This window comes from Thamnophis sirtalis, unplaced genomic scaffold (genome assembly GCF_051295495.1).
Source record: "Thamnophis sirtalis isolate CommonGarterSnake01/CBP01778 unplaced genomic scaffold, rThaSir2_p1.2 scaffold_9, whole genome shotgun sequence".
NCBI lineage: Eukaryota > Metazoa > Chordata > Lepidosauria > Squamata > Natricidae > Thamnophis > Thamnophis sirtalis.
Genome location: NW_028261389.1, coordinates 77,708,755 through 77,734,598, shown reverse-complemented (window position 1 = coordinate 77,734,598; position 25,844 = coordinate 77,708,755). Strand labels below are relative to the sequence as shown.

Sequence of the window (25,844 nt, the reverse complement as noted above, 5' to 3'; positions counted from 1 at the left end):
GGCTTAATCCTCAGTCGGAGCTGTTCTTGAAAGTTGTCACGTTGTAGATGGAGTTGGGAGTTTGCCAAGTAGACCAAGATGGCTCAATTAACATAGCTAGTTTGCAAGTCTTGGCATTGGATCCAAGAAGATTGAATGGGAAGGAAAACACCATTAGTGTCAGACTGCAAAAAAATTGCCACAGGCGCTGTTGAGAAAGTATGATGCATATCGAATACGCAGAGCACGGGCCCGTCCTTATTTTTTCCATTTTTCAGAAACAGAAAAACATTTCCTGATTTATTTCCCCTTCTAACATAAAATTGCGAATTTATAGCGAAGCCCTGTTGCCCTTTTATGAAAGCCGTGATGAATTTTTCCCAGGTTTCAAGCAGAATTACTTCCCAACCCTATCTTGTGGACGAGAAGTGCCAATATTTGCACATTCTCTGCCACCGTGTTCCTTTTTGTGCTCTTAAATCTGTTAAGAATCATTAGATTTATCACAATTACATTGTTCGGGTTCTGCCTGTATTCTTTTGTGGCATCGGTCTCTAAGATGGAGCTTCTACGTAGGGTTAACTCTATCTGAGGATGGTGGGAAGATCTTTGGAACAAGGTATCCTGGAGGCAATATTTATAGGAAATGTAGGAAGTCGGCACCCCCTCTCCTAGTAAAATGAAATATTTTAGGAAATATTAAAAGGGCAGAATATTTCCCCTAAAAGAGAGACAGAAACTCAGCTTCCCCACCTTTGTCAATGGGCCATTAAGGTCTGAGCCAGACTATTCTACATAAGAAAAATCTACCTCCTTCAAGCAGAGCCATAAGAGGAATTGTCCAAATCCCTTTCATCACATTATCATCCAGCAAGGCCCAACCAAGCCTGGGTCACAGATAAAGCCGAAGGCGCATGGAGCACTGTTACTTCCCACCAAAGGTGTTCCCTATTTTTCTACTTGCATTTTTTACGTGCTTTCAAACTGCTAGGTTGGCAGAAGCTGGGACAAGTCACGGGAGCTCACTCTGTTACGCGGCACTAGGGATTCGAACCACCGAACTGCCGATCTGGATGTTATCAGGACAAATACAACATATAGTGTCACAACCCCTGGTAAGCCCCAATTATGGGAGGAAGCTAACAGCTTCCATTATCTGTCAATCGGCTCGTCACAAGAGTCCATCACGACAGAAACCCAATATTTTTACTGTTGCCTTTGTTACACATTTTGTGTTATATTTGTGCTGATAAATAAATAAAGGGAGACTAGTATTAGATCTATTTCAAGCTATTTAGCTCGCTAGCTGATGAGAGCTAATTAGCTTGAAATAGATCTATACTAGTCTCCCTTTATTTATTTATCAGCACAAATATAACACAATATATATATATATAGTTACAACCCCCGGTATGCCCAAATATGGGAGGAAGTTCACTACTTCCATTCTTCTCTGTCCATCAGCTCGTCACAAGAGACCATCCAGACAGAAACCCAATATCTGCCTAAGATGCAATACAGCACAGGTTCGAATCCCAGTAAGGGTATGGCTAGCGGATGAGAGCTAAATAGCTTGAAATAGATCTATACTAGTCTCCCTTTATTTATTTATCAGCACAACTACAACACACACAGACACACAGACAGACACACAGACAGACACACACACACAGACACACACACACACACACACACACACACACACACACACACACACACACATATATATATATATATATATATATATATATATATATATATATTCTATCTATCTATCTATCTATCTATCTATCTATCTATATATCTATATATCTATATCTATATCATATATGCAGAAGTTTTCTGCACTGTAATGCGTATCAGTTTGCTTATAAAGAACATTTAATGTTTGGTCCATCTGGAGTTCAGATGCGAGCCATAAATTAATAAAGTCCCTTGGAAATGACATTCTTTGGTTAGAAGTAGGTGGGAGTTCTTTGTCTCATTCCTCGTGGCGGGTGTTATTTTTCTCCGGCATACTGAACAAAGCAGCTCATTAAATATTGGCAGGATTTGCTAGTAGCAAGGTATATGCAAGGTCATATTAAGAATTTATCTGATGTTTAATAAAGATTAGTTGTTCGGTGCCGCAGGACCCCTCCGGCTTTATTAAGATGTGATAAGCTTTGCATATATTTGTCAGTAACAAGCTGTTGTTAGTTTCAAGGCATGTATTCACTTTTGGTATGTGTCCAGCGAACAAACGGCGCGTTGTGTGCTTGGGAGATTTCATATGAGTTCTTGCTCTGAACTGATTTAAAAAAACCCACCTAAGATGGATTCTTTTCTAAAGTTTTCTTTTGCAGTGATATCTTATTGTCTCTTGCACTCAGAAGCAAGACGGAATTTATTGTGTAGTGGACTTCAATAGGCAGGAACTAGACCAGCATAACTGCATCAGCTTTTATTGACTGAAAACTGGAACTGAGGAACTGCAGGGAAAGGCCTGTGATTTATACTCTAAAGGTTAGTTTCACTTTATCACAGTTAACAGTTAGGGTCATCTAAAGGTTAGTTTCACTTTATCACAGTAAAAGTTAGGGTCATCTAAAGGTTAGTTTCACTTTAGCACAGTTAACAGTTGGGGTCATCTAAAAGTTAGTTTCACTTTAGCACAGTTAACAGTTGGGGTCATCTAAAGGTTAGTTTCACTTTAGCACAGTTAACAGTTGGGGTCATCTAAAGGTTAGTTTCACTTTAGCACAATTAACAGTTAGGGTCATCTAAAGGTTAGTTTCACTTTATCACAGTTAAAGTTAGGGTCATCTAAAGGTTAGTTTCACTTTAGCACAGTTAACAGTTGGGGTCATCTAAAGGTGAGTTTCACTTTAGCACAGTTAACAGTTGGGGTCATCTAAAGGTTAGTTTCACTTTAGCACAGTTAACAGTTGGGGTCATCTAAAGGTTAGTTTCACTTTAGCACAGTTAACAGTTGGGGGCATCTAAAGGTTAGTTTCACTTTAGTACAGTTAACACAACTATATACATTCAGTACATAACAGAATTCAAGCTGTGTTTTGCAATTTTTTTAGATGCGTACAATGAAATCTTCAAGCAACGGTGTTAAGTGAATCACTGTAGTTGCTACATTAGTAATGCAGTTCTTAAGTGAATCCAGCTTCCCCGTTGACTTTGCTGAACAGAAGGTCACACAAGAGATCATAGGAACGCCCCCTCCCCCGTCCCCAGGAGACTGCAACCGTCATAAACACAAGCCAGTTGCCAAGCATTTGAATTTTGATCAGGTGACTAAGGGAGATGCTACAACCGTGTGAAAAACATATAAATCATTTTTTTCCAGTGTCATAGTAACTCTGCACGATTGCTAAACAAAGTGTTGTAAATTGAGGATTATCTGTGTTGGTCAATCTATACACTACAATAATTTGTCACATAAATTAGATCCGTGTTGGGATTATGTGCTTTGTGGCAGAGACTCCCAGAAGCTCTTTTTTTTTTGTAGGACTTTTCTCAAAAGCTTGGTTGAGATTTCCCAGTGAATCTGTGAAGTCCCCTCAACGGTGCCCATGAACATAAGCTGCTCCACATTCCCCATTTACGCACACTGGGAACTGGCAGACGTCCTCTCCTGCCAAGTGGGAAAATTGCCTCCATTCCTACACGCTAAGCGCTTCCGAAACAACTCAGAGACACACACACACAAAAAACCCCATAAATTATACAACTCTCCCATGTGCCTGGCTATCTGCTTCCCATCTGCCATGTATGTAGAGAGCCCAAAGATTGTCATGGCATCAGCAAATTGAGCATGTAATTCGAGCTCATTGGGAAAGGCGAGCAGATACCAGCAGATTCCAAACAGTAAAGAAACAAGGGAATTTAAAAGCATTCCAAATTCAATGTGCCTCCTCCAATTCAAAGAAGAAGAAGGGGAGGAGGAGGAGGAGGAGGAGGAGGAGGAGGAGGAGGAGGAGGAGGAGGAGGAGGAGGTAAAGCACCCCACTACATGTTTAAGTATCAAATTTTTTATTGGTCAAGTCTGATTGGACACACAAGGAATTTATCTTTGGTGCAATCAAGGGGTGGGTTTGAACCGGTTCGCGGCGGTCCCTGCGAACCGGTTGGTCACCGAACCCGGAAGTAAGTAACTTCCGGGAATGGCGAAGGGCCCACCCGCGCCCACACGCCCACGCGCGCGCCCGCTCCTTACCCAGTTTTGATGAATTCTGCTCTTCCACGCATGCGCAGGACGCATACAGCGCCTACGCGATCCTCCAGGAGCAGCTGGAGCATCGCACAGACGCTAGTACGCATGTGTGTGTTGCACGCGTGCGCGAGGACGCCGCACGCGTGTGTGAGGATGCCGCTGGCCTCGTTCCAACCGAACCGGTTGGAACGGGGCGAGAATCCCACCCCTGGTGCAATCAACAAACATTATACGAAAAACTTAATAAAACAATATACATCATAAAGATACAAGCAACAAAGTTATAGTCATAAGTAGAAAAGGAGATAGGTAATCAGAAGTGTGAGAAGAATAATCATAATACAGCCTTAGAGAATAGTTTGACTGTGTTGAGGGAATAATTTGTTTAGCGGAGTGATGGCATTTGGGAAAACACTGTCCTTGTGTCTAGTTGTTCTAATGTGCAGTGCTCTATAGAGTTGTTTTGAGGGTAGAGGTTAAAAGAATTTATGTCCAGGATGTGAGGGGGTCCGTAGATATTTTTACAGCCCCCTGTTTGACTTGTGCAGTGTACAGGTCCACAGTGGAAGGCAAGTTGGCAGCCATTGATTTTTCTGCAGGTCTAATTATACGTTGACATCTGTGTCTGTCGTGTTGGGTTGCAGAGCCAAACCAGACAGTTATGGAGGTGCAGATGACAGACTCAATAATTCCTCTGTAGAACTGAATCAGTAGCTCCTTGGGTAGTCTGAGCTTTCTGAGTTGACGCAGGAAGAACATTCTTAGTTGTGCTTTTGTGATGACGTTTTTGATGTTATGAGTGCACCTCTATTACAATGATAGAAAAACCGTTTCGACTGGCAATGATTTGCGTTCACTGCTTACATTCACAAGCAGTGTGTTCTGACCGAGGCTTCCCAAGAGCATGAAGCAAACTCCTGGTCCCGACAAAAAACCCTTTTATTAATTTTCTGTGAATTCTGCTCATTCACATCCAGCAAAGTCTTTCAAGGGAGGATTTACAGTCACAGACCTTATCTGGCTTGGAGAGAAGCCAGGCCAATATCTGCAGAACTTGGCAAGGAGTCTCAGAGAGTCACGAACCAATTAAGCGAACTAATGGTCTCCTGCAAACTCCACTCCCCTTTCGCTCCTCTTTTATTCCCTCTGGAGGGAGTCTTTCATCATCCACCGGTGGCCTTACTCCCATGTTGACCCCTGTTCTTTAGCTGTTCCCTTCCTCTGGCAACTCTGCGCATGCGCACCCTGGGAAGAGGCTCCAGCTGTTCCTCTGCCTCACTGATGTCTGATTCTGAAGGTAGTTGATAACTGTCAGACGGCCCTGTCCCCCGTCTCTGCCTCCGACACAGAGTCCTCATTCAAGCTTTCCCCAGTCTCCAGGACTGGCCCAGGTTCCTGCCCAACCTCCTCACTGTCTGAATCTGCTGCCATCTCTGCTGGCCGCTGATGGGTCACAACATAGTGGAACAGGTTCCCTTCAGAAGTTGTGGGTCACTGAAGGCTTTTAAGAAAAGACTGGACAGTGATTTGTCCAGAATAATATAGCATCTAGAGTTATATAAGGTCTACTAGTCAAGCAGGGGGTTGGAGTGGAAGACTTCCAAGGTCCCTTCCAACTCTCTTACTCAGTTATTCTATAACACCATGCTGTCGTAGCAGTTTCCAAGCCCACAATACAGGTGGTCCCTCGACTTACAACAGACATCAGTGAGGCAGAGGAACAACTGGAGCCTGTTCCCATTGTGCGCATGTGCAGAGCTGCCGGTAGACAAGAACAACTGAGAAAGCAGGGCTGACTTGGGAGTAGCAATAGCAATAGCAGTTAGACTTATATACCGCTTCATAGGGCTTTCAGCCCTCTCTAAGCGGTTTACAGAGTCAGCATATTGGCCCCAACAACAATCTGGGTCCTCATTTTACCCACCTCGGAAGGATGGAAGGCTGAGTCAACCCTGAGCCGGTGAGATTTGAACAGCCGAACTGCTGAACTGCAGTCAGCTGAAGTAGCCTGCAGTGCTGCATTTAACCACTGCGCCACCTCGGCTCTTTTTAAAGCCACAGCTAACAACTATCTCACTTAGCAACGAAACCTTTGGGCTCAATTGTGAGGTATGTACAGTACCGAACACATACTGTATACAGTACATAATGCATTTTCTGGAAGCAACCAATTCAAGGTGGAATTTGCAACGATAGGGCTTATTCTAAAACTTCTGTTTCCAGATTTGGTGACACTGCTCCAAATATTGCCAAACCACAGCCATTACTACCTCTGGCCATCAAAAACAAAACAAAAAAAATAAAGATGCCAAAAATCATAATCCGACAACATCAGGAGAAATGCATTGTTGATTCCAGTCTTAAGCGTGATTTGACTCAACATTTTCCATTTTATTCCCAAGCATCAATTCCACTCTTAAGGCAAAAAAAAAAAATAATGCTTATTCAGGAAACCCAAATCCTGAGCAAACAAATGCAGAATGTGTCTGCTCGTATTAATTATGTAAATTTGCATAAGACATTTGGCTAGTCTTGGTCACCAAGGAGACCAAACTGGAACTCCATACGGCACCAAAATCTCACTGAAAACACCTCATTCAGCACTTCTGCACACAGGGAAGAAATCTGGCACTTATTCTGAGCTTACCTGGAGTTTCAGATCATCTTTGATGGATTGTTGGCTTATTTTTACACATTTTACTCAGAATTGCAAGATCATCTCTGCCCTGTTTGTGTATGTTATGATTGTTTATAAATATATTTATTTTCATATATAGGGAGACACATTTCCTTTATGGGGAAGAATAAAAAAGGGGCAGATAAAATTTATGTAGAGATTCTCAGTCATCCAGGTCATGGTTGTCCCAAAGGTGCTTTTTCAGGAGGCCACTGGACTTTCTGGTTTTTCTTTGATGACGTTTCGCGTCTCATCCAAGAAGCTTCTTCAGCTCTGAAGATGACCCCCTCCATCCACTTGGAGCTGAAAAAGCTTCTTGGATGAGAAGCAAAATGTCTTCAAAGAAAGTCCAGTGGCCTCTTGAAAAAACACCCTAGGGGCAGATAAAATTTCTTCTTCTTCTTCTTCTTCTTTCTTCTTCTTCTTCTTCTTCTTCTTCTTCTTCTTCTTCTTCTTCTTCTTCTTCTTCTTCTTCTTGTCTTCTCCCATTTTATAAAACTACTTGTTTTGCAAGCTCCATCCTTTACTTCCTTTATTGTACAGCTGCAGAAAAGATTCCTCCAAGTCTGAACTCGCTTTTCTTACACTTTGAGACTCATGTTCAGATACCAATGTCTAGTCCTCCTCCTCCTCCTCCTCCTCCTCCCCTCCTCCTCCTCCTCCTCCTCCTCTTCTTCTTCTTCTTCTTCTTCTTCCTCCTCCTCCTCCTCCTCTTCTTCTTCCTTTCCTCCTCCTTCCCCTTCCTCCTCTTCCTCTTCCTCCTCCTCCTCCGTTTCTTCTTCTTCCTCCTCTTCTGCTTCTTCTTCTTCCTTTCCTCTTCCTTCCCTCCTCCTCCTCCTCCTCATCTTCTTCCTCCTCCTCCTCCTCCTCCTCCTCCTCCTCCTCCTCCTCCTCCTCCTCCTCTTCTTCTTCTTCTTCTTTCTTCTTCTTCTTCTGTCTTCTCCATTTTATAAAACTACTTGTTTTGCAAGCTCCATCCTTTACTTCTTTATCCCCCCCCCCCCCAAAGAGATACCGTGGGAATCCTGCATTTTAAACACTCTGGTTTCATAAAGATTGCACTCTGACCAAGATGGGGAATTTCAGCCTAAGGGAATGCCTAATTCTGTAATGATTCCCATTCTCAGGTTTCTTTTTGTGTGTGTGTGTGCTCATTAAAAAGGGGCTACAAAAAGGCTTTTGAGGGAGAAATGGTATCGTTATTTATCAGCGAATGGGTTATGTTCCAACAAATAGAAGTAATTATCTCTTTTGGCATTTTGTTCCTTGACCCTCAGCAAAATCTAGTTTTAGTGCCAAGTAACCAAATCATCTTTAAAGTCCTGAATAGAATCTCTCCTGATTTATTCAGTGCTTGATGGTCTCCTTGTTGATGACTCACTCAGTTTTCTTTCGATCATTTCCCTGACTGGTCCGAAAAAGCCTGAAAAATGGCCTGGAAGTAGTTGAAAAGACAGCCTGAAAACGGTCCCAAAACCACCTGTTTTTGGCCATTTTTCGGGCCATATTCCAGTCCCTATGAATACCAGCTTTTCCATGCTGAAAACCGGAAGAGTAGCTGGTGACGGTCTCCGTACCCACAGAGAAGGCTGTGCGCGCCACCTCTGGCACACGTGCCACAGGTTTGCCATCCCAGACTTAGTCCAAGGTACCCTTGAATGCCACTGACCCTCATCTAAGTCTAAGCAGGTGCCAATCATTGGCTGAGAAGATCCCTGTGCATAGACTGTTTAGCAATAAATCGGTTTAATTGGATCTTCACCTATGGACCTGGTCTTCTAGTTTTTTCTGTGTCCTTCTGCTCTTTGCTGCACGTAACCGATGTGATTTCTCTCCCTTTTTGTCTCAAAACAGGCACTACAAGGCCTCATAAAGAGGGGGAAGTCCCTGGCGTGGATTATATTTTCATCACTGTGGAAGATTTTATGGAACTAGAGAAAAGTGGGGCTCTTCTAGAAAGTGGAACTTATGAAGGTAAGCGCAGACTTCCTGAAAAGCCTTCGCTGTCCATTCCGCGGCGCTTCTCCCATTTTCGAGATTTGCATTAGGACATCCCGTCCGAGTGTGTCGCAATACGCAATACATTTAGAGGAGAGGGCAGTTTTGGTCATTCCTTCCCCTCGGTAAAGAGTGAAAGACAAATGATGGGAGGAGGAGAAGGAGGAGGAGAAAGAGGAGGGGGAGGGGGAGAAGGAAAAGGAGAAGAAGAAAGAAAAGAGGAGGAGGAGGAGGAGGAGAAAGAGAAGAGGGGGAGAAGGAGAAGGAAAAAGAGAAGAAGAAAACAAAGAGGAGGAGAAAGAGAAGAAGAAAGAGAAGAGGAGGAGAAAGAGAAGAAGAAAGAGAAGAGGAGCAGGAGAAAGAGGAGGAGGAGGAGAAAGAGGAGGAGGAAAATTAGAAGAAGAAAGAGAAAAGGAGGGGGAGGGGGATAAGGAGAAGGAACATGAGAAGAAGAAAGACAGAGGGGAGGAGGGGAAGAAGGAAAAGGAGAAGAAAAAGGAGAAGAGGAGGAGGAGGAAGAGAAGATGAGGAGGAGGGGAAAAGAGAAGAAGAAAGAGGAGGAAGAGGAGAAAGAGGAGGAGGACAAAGAGAGGAGGAGGAGGAGGAGGAAGAGGAGGAGGAGGAGGAGGAGGAGGAGGAGGAGGAGGAGGAGGAGGAGGAGGAGGAGGAGGAGGAGGAGGAAGACTAAGAAAGACAAGAGAAGGAGAAGTAGTAGTCATGGATGAATGAAGAGTGAATCATTCTTGCTGATTCTAGCATGGCTTTTTCTTGTTCTTGGTGGTGTCAGCTTTGATGGTGTTCAGCTACCATGTTCTTTGATGGCCTGGTTTCCTTTCACCGTTAACTTCCAAACATAATTGCTTTCTCCAGTGAGAAACGCAAATAAAAGGTAAAGGCTCCCCTTGCACCTATGTGCTAGTCATTCCCGACTCTAGGAGGTGGTGTTCATCTCTGTTTCAAAGCCGAAGAGCCAGCGCTGTCCAAAGACGTCTCCGTGGTCAGGTGACCGGCATGACTCAACGCCGAAGGTGCACGGAATGCTGTTAACCTTCCCACAAAGTTTTTTTCTACTTGCATTTTGTTCTGCTTTCGAGCTGCTGGGTTGGCAGAAGCTGGGACAAGTAACGGGAGCTCACTCCGTTGCGCGGTGCTAGGGATTCGAACCGCCGAACTGCCGACCTTTCTGATCGACAAGCTCAAGTGTCTTAGCCACCGAGCCACCACATCCCATGAAACACAAATAGGCCCATGGAATTAAAATCCTCCATCACACAGCTTTAATAAGCTGAGGGAGTACTAAGATGAATTCACCCACCACTTGGCGAAGTTATGGCGAAGTTATGGCAAAGTTGTGGGTTCACGAGTTGAAATGAGTTTCAAGTGGAAATATTTTTGTGTAATGAACTAGATTTCTTATTCAGCAGAGTCTTCCCCGAGAGAAGCTCTAATGGATGGACGTGTCAACCTCACAATGTGCTCTCACGCATCTTCTCTCCCGTTATTAATTGTCTCGCACAAATTAATGTACTTCAAAAGCCCATTCAGCACTTTTAAAGTAAAGAGTGCTTTAACATTTTTTTTTTTCCCCAAACTGAATGAAAAAATAAGTAGGAAAAAAAAACTACCACCTAAGATATGGGATATAGATAGAGAAGAAAATGTCGGTGATACGTAGATTTAAAAATACCAGCTTAATAGATGTTCAGTAGGCAGTTTACTGATGCCCCTAAAGGTATTGTTGATCCACCTCTCAATCGTATTGAAAATCATTAAGAAAAGTAGAATTTGTGAGATATTAATATATCATGCTACACTGGAATCAGAGTAGAATTCGGCATAAAATCTTCAGAATAAGTTAGAAATCAATACTGCTGCTGAGAAAATAATACTTAAACCTATTAACCGTACAGTGTTGGAACAATATGTGTGTGTGTGTGTGTGTGTGTGTGTGTGTGTGTGTGTGTGTTTATTTGTGCTGATAAATAAATAAAAGGAGACTAGTATAGTCTATTTATTTATCAGCACAAATAAAAAAACACAAATATAACAAAGGCAACAGTAAAAATATTGGGTTTCTGTCATGATGGACTCTTGTGACGAGCCGATTGACAGATGATGGAAGCAGTTAGCTTCCTCCCATAATTGGGGCTTACCAGGGGTTGTGACTATATCTATCTATCTATCTATCTAAGAGCCAAGGTGGCGCAGTGGTTAAATGCAGCACTGCAGGCTACTGCTAGATCAGCAGTTCAGCGGTTCAAATCTCACTGGCTCAGGGTTGACTCAGCCTTCCATCCTTCCGAGGTGGGTAAAATGAGGACCCAGATTGTTGGGGGCAATAAGCTGACTCTCTGTAAACCGCTTAGAGAGGCCTGAAAGGCCTATGAAGCGGTATATAAGTCTACTGCTATTGCTATATTACTGCTATTGCTATCTATCTATCTATCTATCTATCTATCTATCTCTATCTATCTATCTATCTATCTATCTATCTATCTATCTATCTATCTATCTATCTATCTATCTATCTGCGAAAATCACTCAAAATCTCCAGAACCATAAAGCCTACCAACTTGAAATTTGGCACGTATGTTCCTCTTGGCTTCCAGGTGATTGCTTAGAAAGGATTTTTTGGAAATGACTATCCGATCGTTAGTGTTTGTTATATTATTATTTTTTTCTAAGAAAATTAATGTTTTTATTTTCCATTTTTCATTTTCATACAGTCACATATATACTGTGCATAACCGGGGCCATACAACATTAAACAATAATCACAGCAGTTCCTCTTGTCAACAATACCCCCAGAAATATAAATAAAATAAGACTCAAACTCAAACAGAAACCCAATATACCTCTTCCGCTCTCCATACACCTCTTTCTTCCCGTGTTTGTTATATTATTATTAACACGCTCTGATGCTAAGGAGTTCTACTCCCCCTTCCCCGCCTGAAAAGATCTGTTCAAACTGCCACTTGGGCGTGGCCAATGTGTGGCTCATCCGGGCGGCTGCCTGGGAGTTTAGAGAGGATCCTGAGGGAGAGAAGGGGATAGGAGATGATGAAGCTTCTGTGGGGCAAGGCTGAGGGAGAGAAGGGGATAGGATAGGGGAGGATTCTGTGGGGCAAGGCTGAGGGAGAGATGGGGACAGGATAGGTGGAGCTAATGTCCACACACATATAATATTACACGGCCAAAATAATTCGGTAAAAATTAATAATAGAATAAGAGCTTTGATTTGAGGCAGATATTTTACTTCCAGAAGCTGGGATGAAAAACAACGGTCATAGAAAAATGAGTAAACAAACAGAATAATTAATCCCTTCCGCCCACAGTTACCTACAGCAAATTATCTATTTTTCAAAAACACCTGAGGAATGTAAACAGCTTCTAATTAATGTTCTACTCAGTTCTTGTGTACCGTGTAGCTTTGCCCTTAAATCCTTGGAAGATGAACGAATTAGAAACCGAGGTCTATAAATAGCCCTCCTACTCTCTTTTTGAAGCAAAAAAGCTCGACACAAACTTCAGCATCGGCTGCATTTCTGTGACATCGTAAACTGTTCCGTACCAGTTGAAGATAATATGGAAAGGTAGGGTCCATTGCAGCAATTCAATCTCAGGCTAATCAGGGCCTGGGTGATGGTCCCAAGGACATCCTGCTCCATCATCGTCATCTTTTAAAGACCTCATAATCCCTTGCGGGGTGGAGTCTGGGCAACTGAATGGATCTAGCAGAGTGCCTAATGGCCGGATGCCGTCCCTGTTGCCAGGGTGGAGTTTTCTTCAGCAGATGCATTCTCATTGTGCCTAGAGAGAGAAATATCTGCCTCTACCTAGGATCGAACTCACTGATTGTGAGCCGAGAGCTCCCCCTCTAGGCCGCTGCACCACTCCCGACATCCTGCTCCATCAATGAACATAATTGTTTTGTAATGGCTCGTCTGCTCAGATGGCCACACCCACAAAAGGAAGCCATGGATCCACAAATAATAATGGACCTGTTCTATCAGGGTGGTTGAACCCAGAATCAAAATGGGGTCACTACCAAACATGACAGCTTCTGCACAAGCAGAAACTCCCATCTTTGTATTATAGTTTATAGTTTATAGTTTTATTGATTTGTATGCCACCCACTCCCGAAGGACTCCGGGCGGCTTACAATAAAACAAGGGAGGGAGGGATAATACACAAACAACATATTAAAATATACAACAGTCACAATTTCCAGGGGGCTGGATATTTCGAGAGCCCCCCGGCCTGCTGGAGCAGCCAGGACTTAACAGCTTTGCGGAAGGCCGGGAGGGTAGTAAGGGTCCGGATCTCCATGGGGAGATCGTTCCAGAGGGCTGGCGCTGCAACAGAGAAGGTTCTCCCCCGGGGAGTTGCCAGCCGACATTGGCTGGCAGATGGAATCCGGAGGAGACCTATCCTGTGTGATCGAATCGGTCTATGGGAGGTGATCGGCAGGAGGCGGTCTCTCAGGTACCCAGGTATTGTTTGTTATCATCACAACTTGGTCTACCCAAATATGGGATGCCGTATACTGTTTCTGCTTTCACCTTTCAGCCCCAATCCAGGAGTCTTTGCAGGCAGGTCACTTTCGGGACAAACTATATTTGTGTTAAATTTATATTTTACCGACAAAGAAATAAACGGAGTCTAGCATAGATCTATTTGAAGCTATTTCGCTTTCGACAGCTAACCACACATTTCTGGGATTCAAACCCAGGCTTCTTCATTATTAGGTAGATGTATTAACCTCTAAGCCATGGGCTCTCCTCCCTCTGTCAGCTCTACCAAGGGAGAGATTAAGTGGTTTTTGTTTTTTTTTAAATCTGGGCAACCTAGTTTACCCAAATATGGGACGGAGCATACTGCTGTCACTTTTACCTTTCAGGCCCAATCCAGCAGCCTTTGCAGGCAGTCGCTTTCGCAACAAACTAGTTTTGGATTAAATTTATATTTTACCGGCAAAGAAATCCCAGAAGGGTATGGCTAGCTGACGAGAGCTAAATAGCTTGAAATAAATCTATACTAGTCTTTCTTTATTTCTTTGTCAGTGAAATATAAATCCATCCTTGTAGGATGCCAGTTAACCTTGCTTCATCCAAGGAAGTCCATATTAACACCAGGTATTTGTGTTCCTTCCTTCCTTCCTTCCTTCCTTCCTTCCTTCCTTCCTTCCTTCTTTATTGGCCAAGTGTGATTGGACACACAAGGAATTTGTCTCCGGTGCATAAGCTCTCAGCATACAAACAAGCAACAATTGATAAACCATGATCACAATCATAAGATGCAATCATCATAAATCATAAGATACAAACTCAGTGATGGTCGTAGGATGCCAAATAAGCAGCCGACATAAATCGTACTAGAATACTTAATAAACAGTCAATATCAATCGTAATAGGTAATAGGAAAGATGAGGAGGATAATAGTAATACATCCCTATTAGGTAGTTTGACAGTATTGTAGGAGTGAGTTGTTTAGCAGAGTGATGGCATGAGGGGGGAAAACTATCCTGGTGTCTAGTTGTTTTGTTGTCTAGTTGTGTTGGCTATAGTGTCATCCTGAGGGAACACATTGCAACAGTTTATGTCCAGGATGCGAGGGGTCTGTAGATAATTCCTCTTTCCAACTCGTGCAGTATACAGGGCGTAGTTTTGAATATTGTAATTATTTTTCAATTTGCCTTTTTATAATAATAATAATCTTTATATATAAAAAGGGCTGTGTGTGTGTGTGTGTGTGTGTGTGTGTGTGTGTGTGTGTGTGTGTGTCTGTGTGTGTGTGTTCCAGCAGAACTCTGGAGTGCCTTGAGCAGTTTCAACCAAACTTGGCACTCAGATGACTTACTCTCTGGAGGAAAATACTGTGGGGAGGGGGTAAGACACCCCTAACACCCCTTGGAGTATGTGTTATGTTATGATGCAGCCTGTTGTGCCTTCAAATGGCTTCTACTGTACTGCTGTAAAATGGCTTCTACTGTGCATTGCAGTGGAGTTGCCATGGCAACGGCTTCACAGCGCTCCACAAGGGGGCTCCCTCTGGTAAGGGGGAAAATCCAACGTTAGAAATTATTTTTGGTCTGGACAAATAAATACCTGGGCAATACCGGATTATTGGCTAGTCTTTTATAAATAAATAGGTATCCCGAACCCCAACACATGGATACCCAAGTCAGATTGCAATACAAGACTTTTCAGTGCTAGGATAGGTAGATGTGCAAAGAGACAGGGACCGAACGGTTTATCTGAAGATTGAAGGGTTTGTCAAAAGAAGGCACTTTCCCAGGAGTGCAGTCTGATTTTCAATTGCCTCTTGTGAAAGACACATCAGAGGTGTTTGAACACTTGAAGGATTTTCACTCTGAGAAGCATTGGTTTTGGGAACAATTGCTTGTCTGCCTGGACTATTTGTGGTTCGAGGTCTGGATGATGGAGGCTTGAGACGCTGCTTCCTTTCAAACTGTACTCTGCCATTTGCTTGGCCAATCACTTGAATGTCGCTCACGTCATTTGAACTATTTCCTGCTTCGGTTGTAAAGTCTTGACTCTTTAGAACAAATGTTGGTGCTGTCCGAGCTTGTTGTGACCCGCCAGTGGCCACTGGAACTGGTGGCAGACTCAGACAGAGGAGGCTGGGGAGGAATATGGGCCAGCCCTGGAGTCTGGGGAAGGCTCTGATGAAGGCTCTGCATCGGAGGCAGAGATATGGCCAGGGCCATCCGACAGTTATCAGCTGCCTTCGGAGTCGGATATCAGTGGGGCAGAAGAACAGCTGGAGCCTGTTCCCGATATGCGCATGCACAGATCTGTCAGGAGAAGGGGACAGTTAAGGAACAAGGGTTGACTTGAGAGTAAAGGCACAGGTGGACAGTGAATGGCCCCTCCCATAGGGAATAAAAAGGAGCGAAAGGGGAGGGGAGTTTGCAGGAGACAATTCGTTCGCTTAATTAGTGTGAAGATTTGCTCAGACACTCCTTCCCAAGTATTTTCTTGTACATTGTTGCGTTTGGGAGATATCGTTCTGGCAGCTCTCCAAGCCTGATAAGGTCTGTGGTTGTAAATTCACCCTTGAAAGACTGTTTGCCGGGACTTTGCTGGATGTGAATGAGAGGAATCCACATGAGCTTCATAAAAAGGGGTTTTGTTGGGATGAGAAGTCTGCTTTGTGACTTGTTGAAGCCTAGGTCAGAACAGAGCTTGGCTGTTTTTCTGCAAACGTTTCATTACCAAATACAATTACCTAGCACTGAAATTACCTAGCCTTCATTACCCTAGCACTGATGTAGTTACTTACTTTGGTAATGAAACGTTTGCAAGAAAACAACCAGCTCAGAAGGAACCACGGGCTCTCTGCAATAGAGCCGCAGTTCAATGCTGATTGTTAAACATTCTCTCTGTTTTCTCTGCATCACAGGCTCACTAAACATTTTGGGCAAGGTTTCTTCGAAGTATGATTCCAAACTTTCCATTGTTGTCTGAGGTCAGCTAAGATGTATTGAACTTCCATTCATTAGAGACGGTTTCTTGAGAAATATTAGTCAAAGTAAAAATTGAATGGATAATGAAAGGAGCAGGCCTGCGGATATCGCCACTAACCCTGCAGGATCCAATCCAAGTTGGTCCCCGGGACCAAAGGTTTATTCTTCCAAGCTTTTGAGAGCTCATGCTGGAGCCCATAATCAAGGAACTTGATTTATTTCTTAATTTCTCTGGCTATTTTTGTCCCTGCTCGGCCAGCAAATGTAGTAGCTGGGAAATTAAATGCATGTCATTGCTCCATGTAAATTCAAGTTCACGTGAAGTGTTAATAACACTTTATAATTCCTTGAAGGTAAGGCCACACTTGAAATATGGCATCCAGTTTTGGTCATGTAAAAAAGATGCTGAGACTCTAGAAAGAGTGCAGAGAAGATCAACAAAGAGGATTAGGGGACTGGAGGCTAAAACATATGAAGAATGATTGCTGGAACTGGGTATGTCTAGTTTAATTAAAAGAAGGACTAGGGGAGACATGATAGCAGTCTTCCAATATCTCAGGAGTTGCCGCAAAGAAGAAGGAGTCCAGCTATTCTCCAAAGCACCTGAGGGCAGAACAAGAAGCAATGGGTGGAAACTAATCAAGGAGAGAAGCAACTTAGAACTAAGGAGAAAATTCCTGACAATGAGAACAATTAATCAGTGGAACAACTTGCCTCCAGAAGTTGTAAATGCTCCAACACTGGAGGTTTTTAAGAAGGTGTTGGATAGACATTTGTCTGAAACAATATAGGGTTTCCTGCCTAGGCAGGGGGTTGGACTAGAAGACCTCCAAGGTCCTTTCTGAGTCTGTTATTCTATTCTATTCTATTCTAGTGTGAGGGTACCAGTGGGGTCTCCTTGTCTAGCCACTGGCTCATACTCTCGCGATCTGGTGATTAGCATCTTCCACATCTGTCCATTATGGTCTACAAGTCTTGCGAAGGGTTTCTTTTCCAGAAGCCAATCAACTAGTCAAGGCTTCTGCTGCCTCATTATTTGTATTCTCTGTTGAACCTCTCACGACCGAGGATGCCTTGCAGTCAGACATGAATGTCAAACAGGCCTTTTTACAGTCGCAACGCCACAACCTTGTTCCTGTTGTTTATTAATACATGGATTCTTGTCTGCAGAATTCCTGCATCGTGCCGATAATATTCTGACTACTGCGGTGACATCGCCTTATTTTTAAACATTAAAACAAGTAAAAAAGTAAAAGGTGAAAAAAAAGAGTAAGGTTCTACATTTAGGCAAGAAAAAGGAAATGCACAGGTACAGTATAGGTGGTACCTTGCTCAATAGTAGCAACTGTGAGAGGGATCTTGGAGTCCTAGTGGACAACCGTTGAAATAGGAGCCAGCCGTGTGCAGCAGCTGCCAAAAAAGCCAACACAGTTCTAGGCTGCATCAACAGAGGGAGAGAATCAAGATCACGTGAAGTGTTGATACCACTTTATAAGGCCTTGGTAAGGCCACACTTGGAATACTGCATTCAGTTTTGGTCGCCATGATGTAGAAAAGATGTGGAGACTCTGGTAAGAGTGCCGAGAAGAGCAACAAAGATGATATGGGGACTGGAGGTTAAAACATATGAAGAACAGTTGCAGGAACTGGGTATGTCTAGTTTAATGAAAAGAAGGACCAGGGGAGACATGACAGCAGTGTTCCAATATCTCAGGGGTTGCCACAAAGAAGAGGGAGTCAAGCAGTGGTGTGTTCCGGACCCATTGCAACTGATACGGTACAATGGGACCCAGCATCCACAACATGAACGTGCACAGCATGCGTGCATGCGTGCACAGTGTGCGTATGCATCCTTACCTCCTGCGATGCTTCCACGACGCTCCAGCTGTTCAGCAGAGCATTGCGCAGGCACCCTGCGCTGCGTGCACAGAAGCCGAGAAGAGCTCAAATATAGGTAGGGAGGGCGGGCGGGCAGGTGGGCGCTCCAGAGCACTGTACCAGAACGGTATCCAGTGCTCTGGCAGGCACCAGTACACCCATACCCGGTTGTACCGCCTGCAACCCATCAATTAATCAGTGGAACAACTTGCCTCCAGAAGTTGTGAATGCTCCAACACTGGAAGGTTTTAAGAAGAGGTTGGATAACCATTTGTCTGAAGTGGTGTAGGGTTTCCTGCCTAATCTGGGGAGTTGGATTAGAAGACCTCCAAGGTCCCTTCCGACTCTGTTGTTCTATTCTATTTTCCTTCCTGTAATTCTGATTTGATTTTGTGCTGAAATGACACTCAGGATATTTGTCATCAAAAAGCAAAACAAAAGATTCATTTTGGTGGGGGACCATGTCTTTGCTTCCACAGTATTATTTCGCCAGCAACAGAAAGAATACTGCTTTAGGAATTATTTTTCATACTCGGCTGCAAGCGTTTTTATTATGTGTAAATAAATCTCTTATATGTAAATATGTTATGGGTAAACAAAGCACTTTCCATCTATCTCTTGATGTATCTGAATAACCTTTCGCTGCACTCGCTGCTGTAATTATCCCACGACACGAAAAAAAAAAAAATTGCCACTGAAGAGATATTCCAGAAACCTTTGCTTAGCACTGCCGGCTGACATTCACGGAATTGTGGTTTTAGAAACTCTAGAAGTCTTTGTTAGCTTAGAATACTGTAGCTGATATCTCAATTAGGACACAGTTGTTAATGTTAGGGTTTGGCTTCAAAGGAAGGAAAAAAGCATGTTTACAAAATTTTCGTCTCTTAAATCAAGGGTCCCCAACTCCTGGTCCGTGGAATGCCAGTGGGTCACAGCAAACAAGTCCATCCGGCAGGGAGATGAATTGCTGTCTGCCACACCTATTCAACTCTGCCCCAGAGCTAGAGTGAAGCTTCGCTAGCAGTGTTGGCTCTTCCGTCCCAAGGACCGGCCCATAGATTTCCACTGCTCTCCTCTCCTCTAGCTTCTGTGCATCCTCACATCAGGCACTGGACCCAGCTGTTCCTCCTCTTCCTCATCAGCCACCTCCAGATTTGGGGGCTGTTGACTTTCCATCTGAGGGCTGACGGACAGCCCAAGCTCTGCCTCCCTTCCTTCCTCTCCCCTCCACTCTCTCTCTCTCCCTTCTTCTGATACAGCTGCTGGAGGGGCCGGGGGCTGACAGGCCACAACACAAAGCTCTGTCTGTGGGATGCAGGCAGCCCACAAAGCCACACCATCTCCACTCCATGGAAAAGTCTCTCCACACCTGGGCCCTTTTGATCAGTGCTGCAATGTAAGTGTCCCAGGTAAGCTCCTCTTTTATGACAACACCCAGAAACTTAAAACTGGCCACTTGCTCCCCTCGGTCTCCATTGATAGACAAGGACTGGATGACTGATCTATTCCCTCCACAGTCCGCTATAAGCTCCTTGGTCTTATTGGTGTTATGGATCAAATTATTGTCTCCACACCACAAAAGCAACTGCTCCACCTCATCTCGATAGGCAAACTCACCTCCGCCCTTTGTACCATCAAAGTGAAATGGTTGTCCAGTCTACTTCGAAAACCTCCAGTGTGCCTTTTTTTCATGTATTTCTAATTGTTTGAAAATGTTTAAAAACTGAAAGCACTCACAGGAAGCATATCTACACACACACAAAAATACCATATCTGTTGTGGCCCAGCAGGAGCTGTTGGAGCTGCCACCAGACTTCGACAGCGAGGGGCCCTATGAGTCGGCTCTGGAAGATGTGGAGGACCCTGGACAGGGTTCCGACTCCAAGCAGGGCACAGAAAGGCTGGTTGGCCACCAGGAGGCACCTGAGCCTTGGACCAGTGGGGAGGAGACAAGGGAAGATGAGCCTGAGGTCAGCAATGAGTTGTTCCTGGATGCCCAGCACCGAAGAGCTAATAGGCGTAAGGAACAGTTGCATAGTTACAGGAGGTGATTGCACTCAGCTGGTGGTCATTAGGCTTCTCTCCAGACTATAAAAGGACTGCTTGTGCACACACCCCTCTTGCAGAAGTCAGCACAGGAACGAATGTTGGAGAACATTATGGTGAGCTTGGCAGGCTGGATTGCTGCCAAGCCTTAACTGTGCTGGATTGCTACCAAGGACCTGTCTGTCTGTTAATTAAATGCTGTAACTTATCTTTGGCTCAGAGTGTGTGTTGGTGTGGGACGAGGGGGGGGGTCAGAACACATATCCATATATTTTTTTTATTACCGAAGATTCTACTTATAAAGTTAGAATTTTCTTGTGAGGACATGTTAGCCAGTGTAATAATTTTTAACAGAGTAAAACGGGTCTTCTTCGGAAGTTATTAACTTCTTTAAATATGTGACATCTCTTTCTTTCCCTTTTGAACGTAAGGAAATAGATTGCAAAAATTAATAACTCGAATGCCAAGATATAAACATTGAATTAGTATTCAGTGAAGTTTGAAAATGTGCCTCCAACATTCAAGTAGTCTTAAATTAGAGGCAGCCGCCACTTAAGCCCTATTCATGAATATTTTGATCAGGAAATGTATGGCACCAGCATACAAATACCTTAATTATGAGGATTACTAAAAAACAGTACAGTATTCCTTTTAGCTAAACAGCCACATTAAAATATAATGCTGTATTGACCTGAAGGGAATCAACTGTTCTGCCTGCAGGAACACATTGGCTCTTTCCGAGTTTAGCAACTCTGCATTCCGAGGTAAAATGAAAGTTCAAAAGCGATTGAGGTTCTTCAAAAAGTTAATTTGGGGGGGGGTTTCGTTACTTCCTTCGTTGGTTCAGGAGTTTCCATAGGGTGTGGGAGTTGGATGGTTTGCAGCAGTGCTACCAAAACTCTTGGTGCATGCATCTGTCAGCCATAAAGTTCCTAACCAGAAGCCCCTGTTCAATTCTGATGTCTAGTTCCCACCATAGAGCGCAGCATTCTTTTTTCCTCTGCCGATCAGAAGTTCAGCTCCCCCACCATAGAGTCTCCTCCTAGCACAGCATTCTCTTTTCCTCTGCTGACCAGAAGTTCATCTTCCCCACCATAGAGTCTCCTCCTAGCACAGCATTCTCTTTTCCTCTGCTGACCAGAAGTTCATCTTTCCCACCATAGAGTCTCCTCCTAGCACAGCATTCTCTTTTCCTCTGCTGACCAGAAGTTCAGCTCCCCCACCATAGAGTCTCCTCCTAGCACAGCATTCTTTTTTCCTCTGCCGATCAGAAGTTCAGCTCCCCCACCATAGAGTCTCCTCCTAGCACAGCATTCTTTTTTCCTCTGCCGACCAGAAGTTCATCTTCCCCACCATAGAGTCTCCTCCTAGCACAGCATTTTCTTTTCCTCTGCCGACCAGAAGTTCAGCTTCCCCACCATAGAGTCTCCTCCTAGCACAGCATTCTTTTTTCCTCTGCCTACCAAAAGTTCAGCTCCCCCCACCATAGAGTCTCCTCCTAGCACAGCATTCTCTTTTCCTCTGCCGACCAGAAGTTCAGCTCCCCCACCATAGAGTCTCCTCCTAGCACAGCATTCTCTTTTCCTCTGCCTACCAGAAGTCCAGTTCCCTCACCATAGAGTCTCCTGCTAGCACAGCATTCTCTTTTCCTCTGTCTACCAAAAGTTCAACTCCCCCACCATAGAGTCTCCTCCTAGCACAGCATTCTTTTTTCCTCTGCCGACCAGACGTTCAGCTCCATCACCATAGAGTCTCCACCTAGCACAGCATTCTTTTTTCCTCTGCCTACCAGAAGTCCAGTTCCCCCACCATAGAATCTCCTCCTAGCACAGCATTCTTTTTTCCTCTGCCGACCAGAAGTTCAGCTCCCCCACCATAGAGTCTCCTCCTAGCTCGGCGTCCTTTTTCCTCTGCCTGTCCTAACTGAAAGGCCTATCAACTGTGGAGACGACCAGAAGCCCCCATTCAATTCTGATGTCTGAGATCAAATCAGTGAATCCTGAAGGAAACCAATCCTGACCATTCATTGGAAGGACAATTACTGAAGATAGATAGACAGATAGATAGATAGATAGATAGATAGATAGATAGATAGATAGATAGATAGATAGATAGATAGATAGATAGATAGATAGATACTTTATTTGTATGCCGCCCTTTTCCCTGAGGGGACTCAGGGCGGCTCACAATTCAGGGGGAGGGAAGGACAAACAAGTTACAATACTGTGGCCACCAAATTTCTTCGGGATTCACTGATTTGATCTCAAACATCAGAATTGAATGGGGGCTTCTGGTCGGCTCCACAATTGATAGGCCTTTCAGTTAGGACAGGCAGAGGACTACTTGGAGAAGACCCTGGTGTTGGGAAAGATGGAAAGCAAAAGGAGAAGGAGACAGCAAGGGAGAAGACGGCTAGATAGCATCATTGATGCAATGAACATGAATTTGGGCCGACTCCAGGAGACAGTGGTAGACAGGAGGACCTGGTGTAATGTGGTCCATGAGGTCCTGAAGACTTGGACATGACTTAGTGACTGAACAACAACAAAAAAACTCTCTAAGTTTTTTACTACTGCCACCAGTAGCCTCCCACCGTCCAGTGCGATCCCACAGAGTTGGCCTCCTCAGGGTGCCGTCGGCCAGACAGTGTCAGCTAGCGACCCCCAGGGAGAGAGCCTTCTCTGTGGGAGCACCTTCCCTCTGGAATGAGCTGACCCCGGAGCTTCGTATAATCCCCGACCTCCGGTCCTTCCGACGCGCCCTAAAAAGTTGGCTTTTTCCAGCAAGCCAGCCTGGCCTGAACAAAACAAAATAAATTATTGAGCATTGTTAATTTTAATTTGAATTTTTTTTAAAAAAAATGTCATTGTCAATTTTAATTGGGTTTGGATATTCTATTTAATATTTTTTTAAACTTTTGTATTATGTGTTTCTTTTACTGTTGTATGCCGCCCTGAGTCCTTGGGAGAAGGGCGGCATATAAATCTAATAAATTTAAATCTAAACCTTTCTTGAACCCGTTCCTGACCAAAAGCAGGGATGGGTTTCAACCAGTTTGCGGCGGTCCCCACGAACCGGTTGGTCGGCGAACCCGGAAGTAAGTAACTTCCGGGAACGGCGAAGGGCCCGCCCGCCCGCGCTCCTTACCTGGTTTTGATGAGTTCTGCGCTTCCAGCATGCGCAGGACGCATACAGCGCCTGTGCGATCCTCCAGGAGCAGCTGGAGCATCGCACAGATGCTAGTACGCATGCGTGCACTGCGCGCGTGCACGAGGACGCCGCCGGCCCCGTTCCAACCGAACCGGTTGGAACGGGGCGAGAAACCCACCCCTGACCAGAAGGGCTGCCAATTCCATGACAACCACCGTTTTGTCCATGAGTCTCAAACGGAGCTGGAAAATAACTATCATTCTGAAAAGATTAACGTACAGGCACCATAGCAAAAAAAAAAATAGCTTATATTTCTGGATGCCCCTTTCAGGGAGTTAAATCTTACACCATATTTCTTAGCAGGGTTTAGTTAAACAGGACTAGGCTTGTAAAGAATCCATTTAGAAGCTGAACGTTTCCTGGCGTGACACGAGCCACAAAGAAGGAGTCGCATCAAATAAGGAGCATAGCAAAAGGAAGCTACATTATATCCACGCTTTTAGCACAATCTATTTTGTTACTACAAAGCACCTTCCTTGTTGTTGGTGAAATAACTTCTGAGTAATGCTGTGTGCGAAAACAGCCATCTGCCGATGTGTCACTCACTACCCCAGAATCTTTCTTTCGGTGGATTTTAACGTCTGGTTCCATTATTATCTTATATAATGACCTCCCTTTTTTCCCCCCAATTTTATTTCCACTAACCACAATCTGGGGGCGTAGGGTTCATTTTGTATCGGTCGGTACTGTTTTCCGGATAGAAAACCTTCGAGAAGCCATGAATAACACTTCTCTTAACAACTCTTAAGTCTGTTTTAAGGGACATGTGTTCTCTCCCACACTCCCTTTCGCTTTGCGTAACTTCGAGGTAGTTGCATGAAAATTGTATCCTAGGTTTGCCTTGAGATTGTACTGAGATTTCCCCCAGTATTTTTGAGGTTGAAGCTGAAGTAGTTGTAGCAGACAATTGTATGTACTATGCTTAGATCCGACCGCAGGCAGCGCAGTTCCAGATTATCCAGCTCCAAAATTTTGAGCCTGATGGCATAAGAGATTCTATTCCGAGTGGAGGAGTGGCAGTGGTGGGTTCCTACCGGTTTGAACCGGTTCGACTGAACCGGTTTGGTGGCCTAGGTTGCTGGAACCGGCAGCGACCCAGGTCTGCCACACCCCCGAACCAATTCCCAAGTTGGCGCCATCAGCGCCGCCATCTTGTTTTTCAGTTCTGCGCATGCACAGAACAATTTTAATTGCCCTGTGCATGCACACTTCGCACGCGTCAAGTGTACGCGGTCTGCACATACGAGCGAACCAACAATTTTGTGACAGCTGGAACACATCCCTGAGGAGTGGAGGACTCTTCTCGTGAAATACCTCTGGACTCGCTCGATTGTTATTGTCCAATAAAAGGTGTGGATTCCGGGAAGACGAGCTGTATTCGAGAATTGGTCTGGCAAATTATTTTCTGCAAAATAAGTTAGGCTTTATCTACCGAGAAGAGCCTGCTCCATCTGCCGAATGCTCCATCTGGTGAAAGGATGCAATATTACTGAGGTCGAGGGAAAGGGCCTTTCTTGATTTTATTTTATTTATTTATTGCTTTTATTGACATCTGTACTGGTATCAAAGCGGAGGCATCTAAAGCTTCCTCAATAAGAGAGACTGAATCTGATACCAAGCACACCTTCTGGTTTTCTCTGCATGAAACCAATTCTTTTTTTCTTTTCTTAGCTGATCAGTAGGCTAATGATGGGTGCAATCTGTTATAAATAATGGAGACGGACCGCGGGAATCGATTGTCTTCCCCCTTGTTTGAAGAATTGAGTGTGCGCGGCATGGGATAAAAAGCAGGTCCAGTTTGCGGCTTTCTATACTACCCCGTACGCCGAAAAAAAGAGAAGGATTTTTACAAGACCGAGTCAGCAAGTGAGAAATTTGCCAAAGTCCTACTGCGCCTTTCATCTTCAACACGAGGCGGGGCCCGTTTCTCTGAAGATAGAACTGCAGGCTCCTGAACAGCCGGGCTATAAACACAGAAGGAATCACAGCGGTTACAAGGCTGTTAATTTACAAAAGAGCTCTCCCAGGAAGAAGTGTGTGCCTTTGTTCACAAAGAAGGTTGTTTAGCTTGCTTGATGCCTTCGGCTCAGGAGTCAATTGTTTCCGTAGTCAGAGAATGACTGGTAAGGAGAGTGGCGTTCTGGATCATTTATTTATTTTATTGATCGTATTTTTCGGAGTATAAGACGCACCTTTTTCCCCCCCAAAAGGGGATGAAAATCTCGGTGCGTCTTATACACTGAATACAGCATTTGTGGCCTCCCAACCCTCCACCCCCTTCACAAAAATGACATGCAGAGGGTTTGGGATGCCTACAAAGTGCTCCTGGAGGCTGGGGAGGGCAAAAAAGAGTGAAAAAT

The 25,844-nt window shown here is 44.3% G+C and overlaps 1 protein-coding gene across 1 annotated transcript in view; it reads left to right on the top strand.

Annotated features, from left to right (window-relative positions):
* Positions 1–25,844, top strand: part of MAGI2 (membrane associated guanylate kinase, WW and PDZ domain containing 2) — a gene marked incomplete in the record, with an annotated part of 526,586 nt that overhangs the window by 290,737 nt on the left and 210,005 nt on the right. Inside the window, 1 exon segment of the mRNA XM_087722353.1 lies at positions 8,718–8,817. Within this exon segment, the coding sequence (XP_087578479.1) occupies positions 8,718–8,817 (100 nt within the window).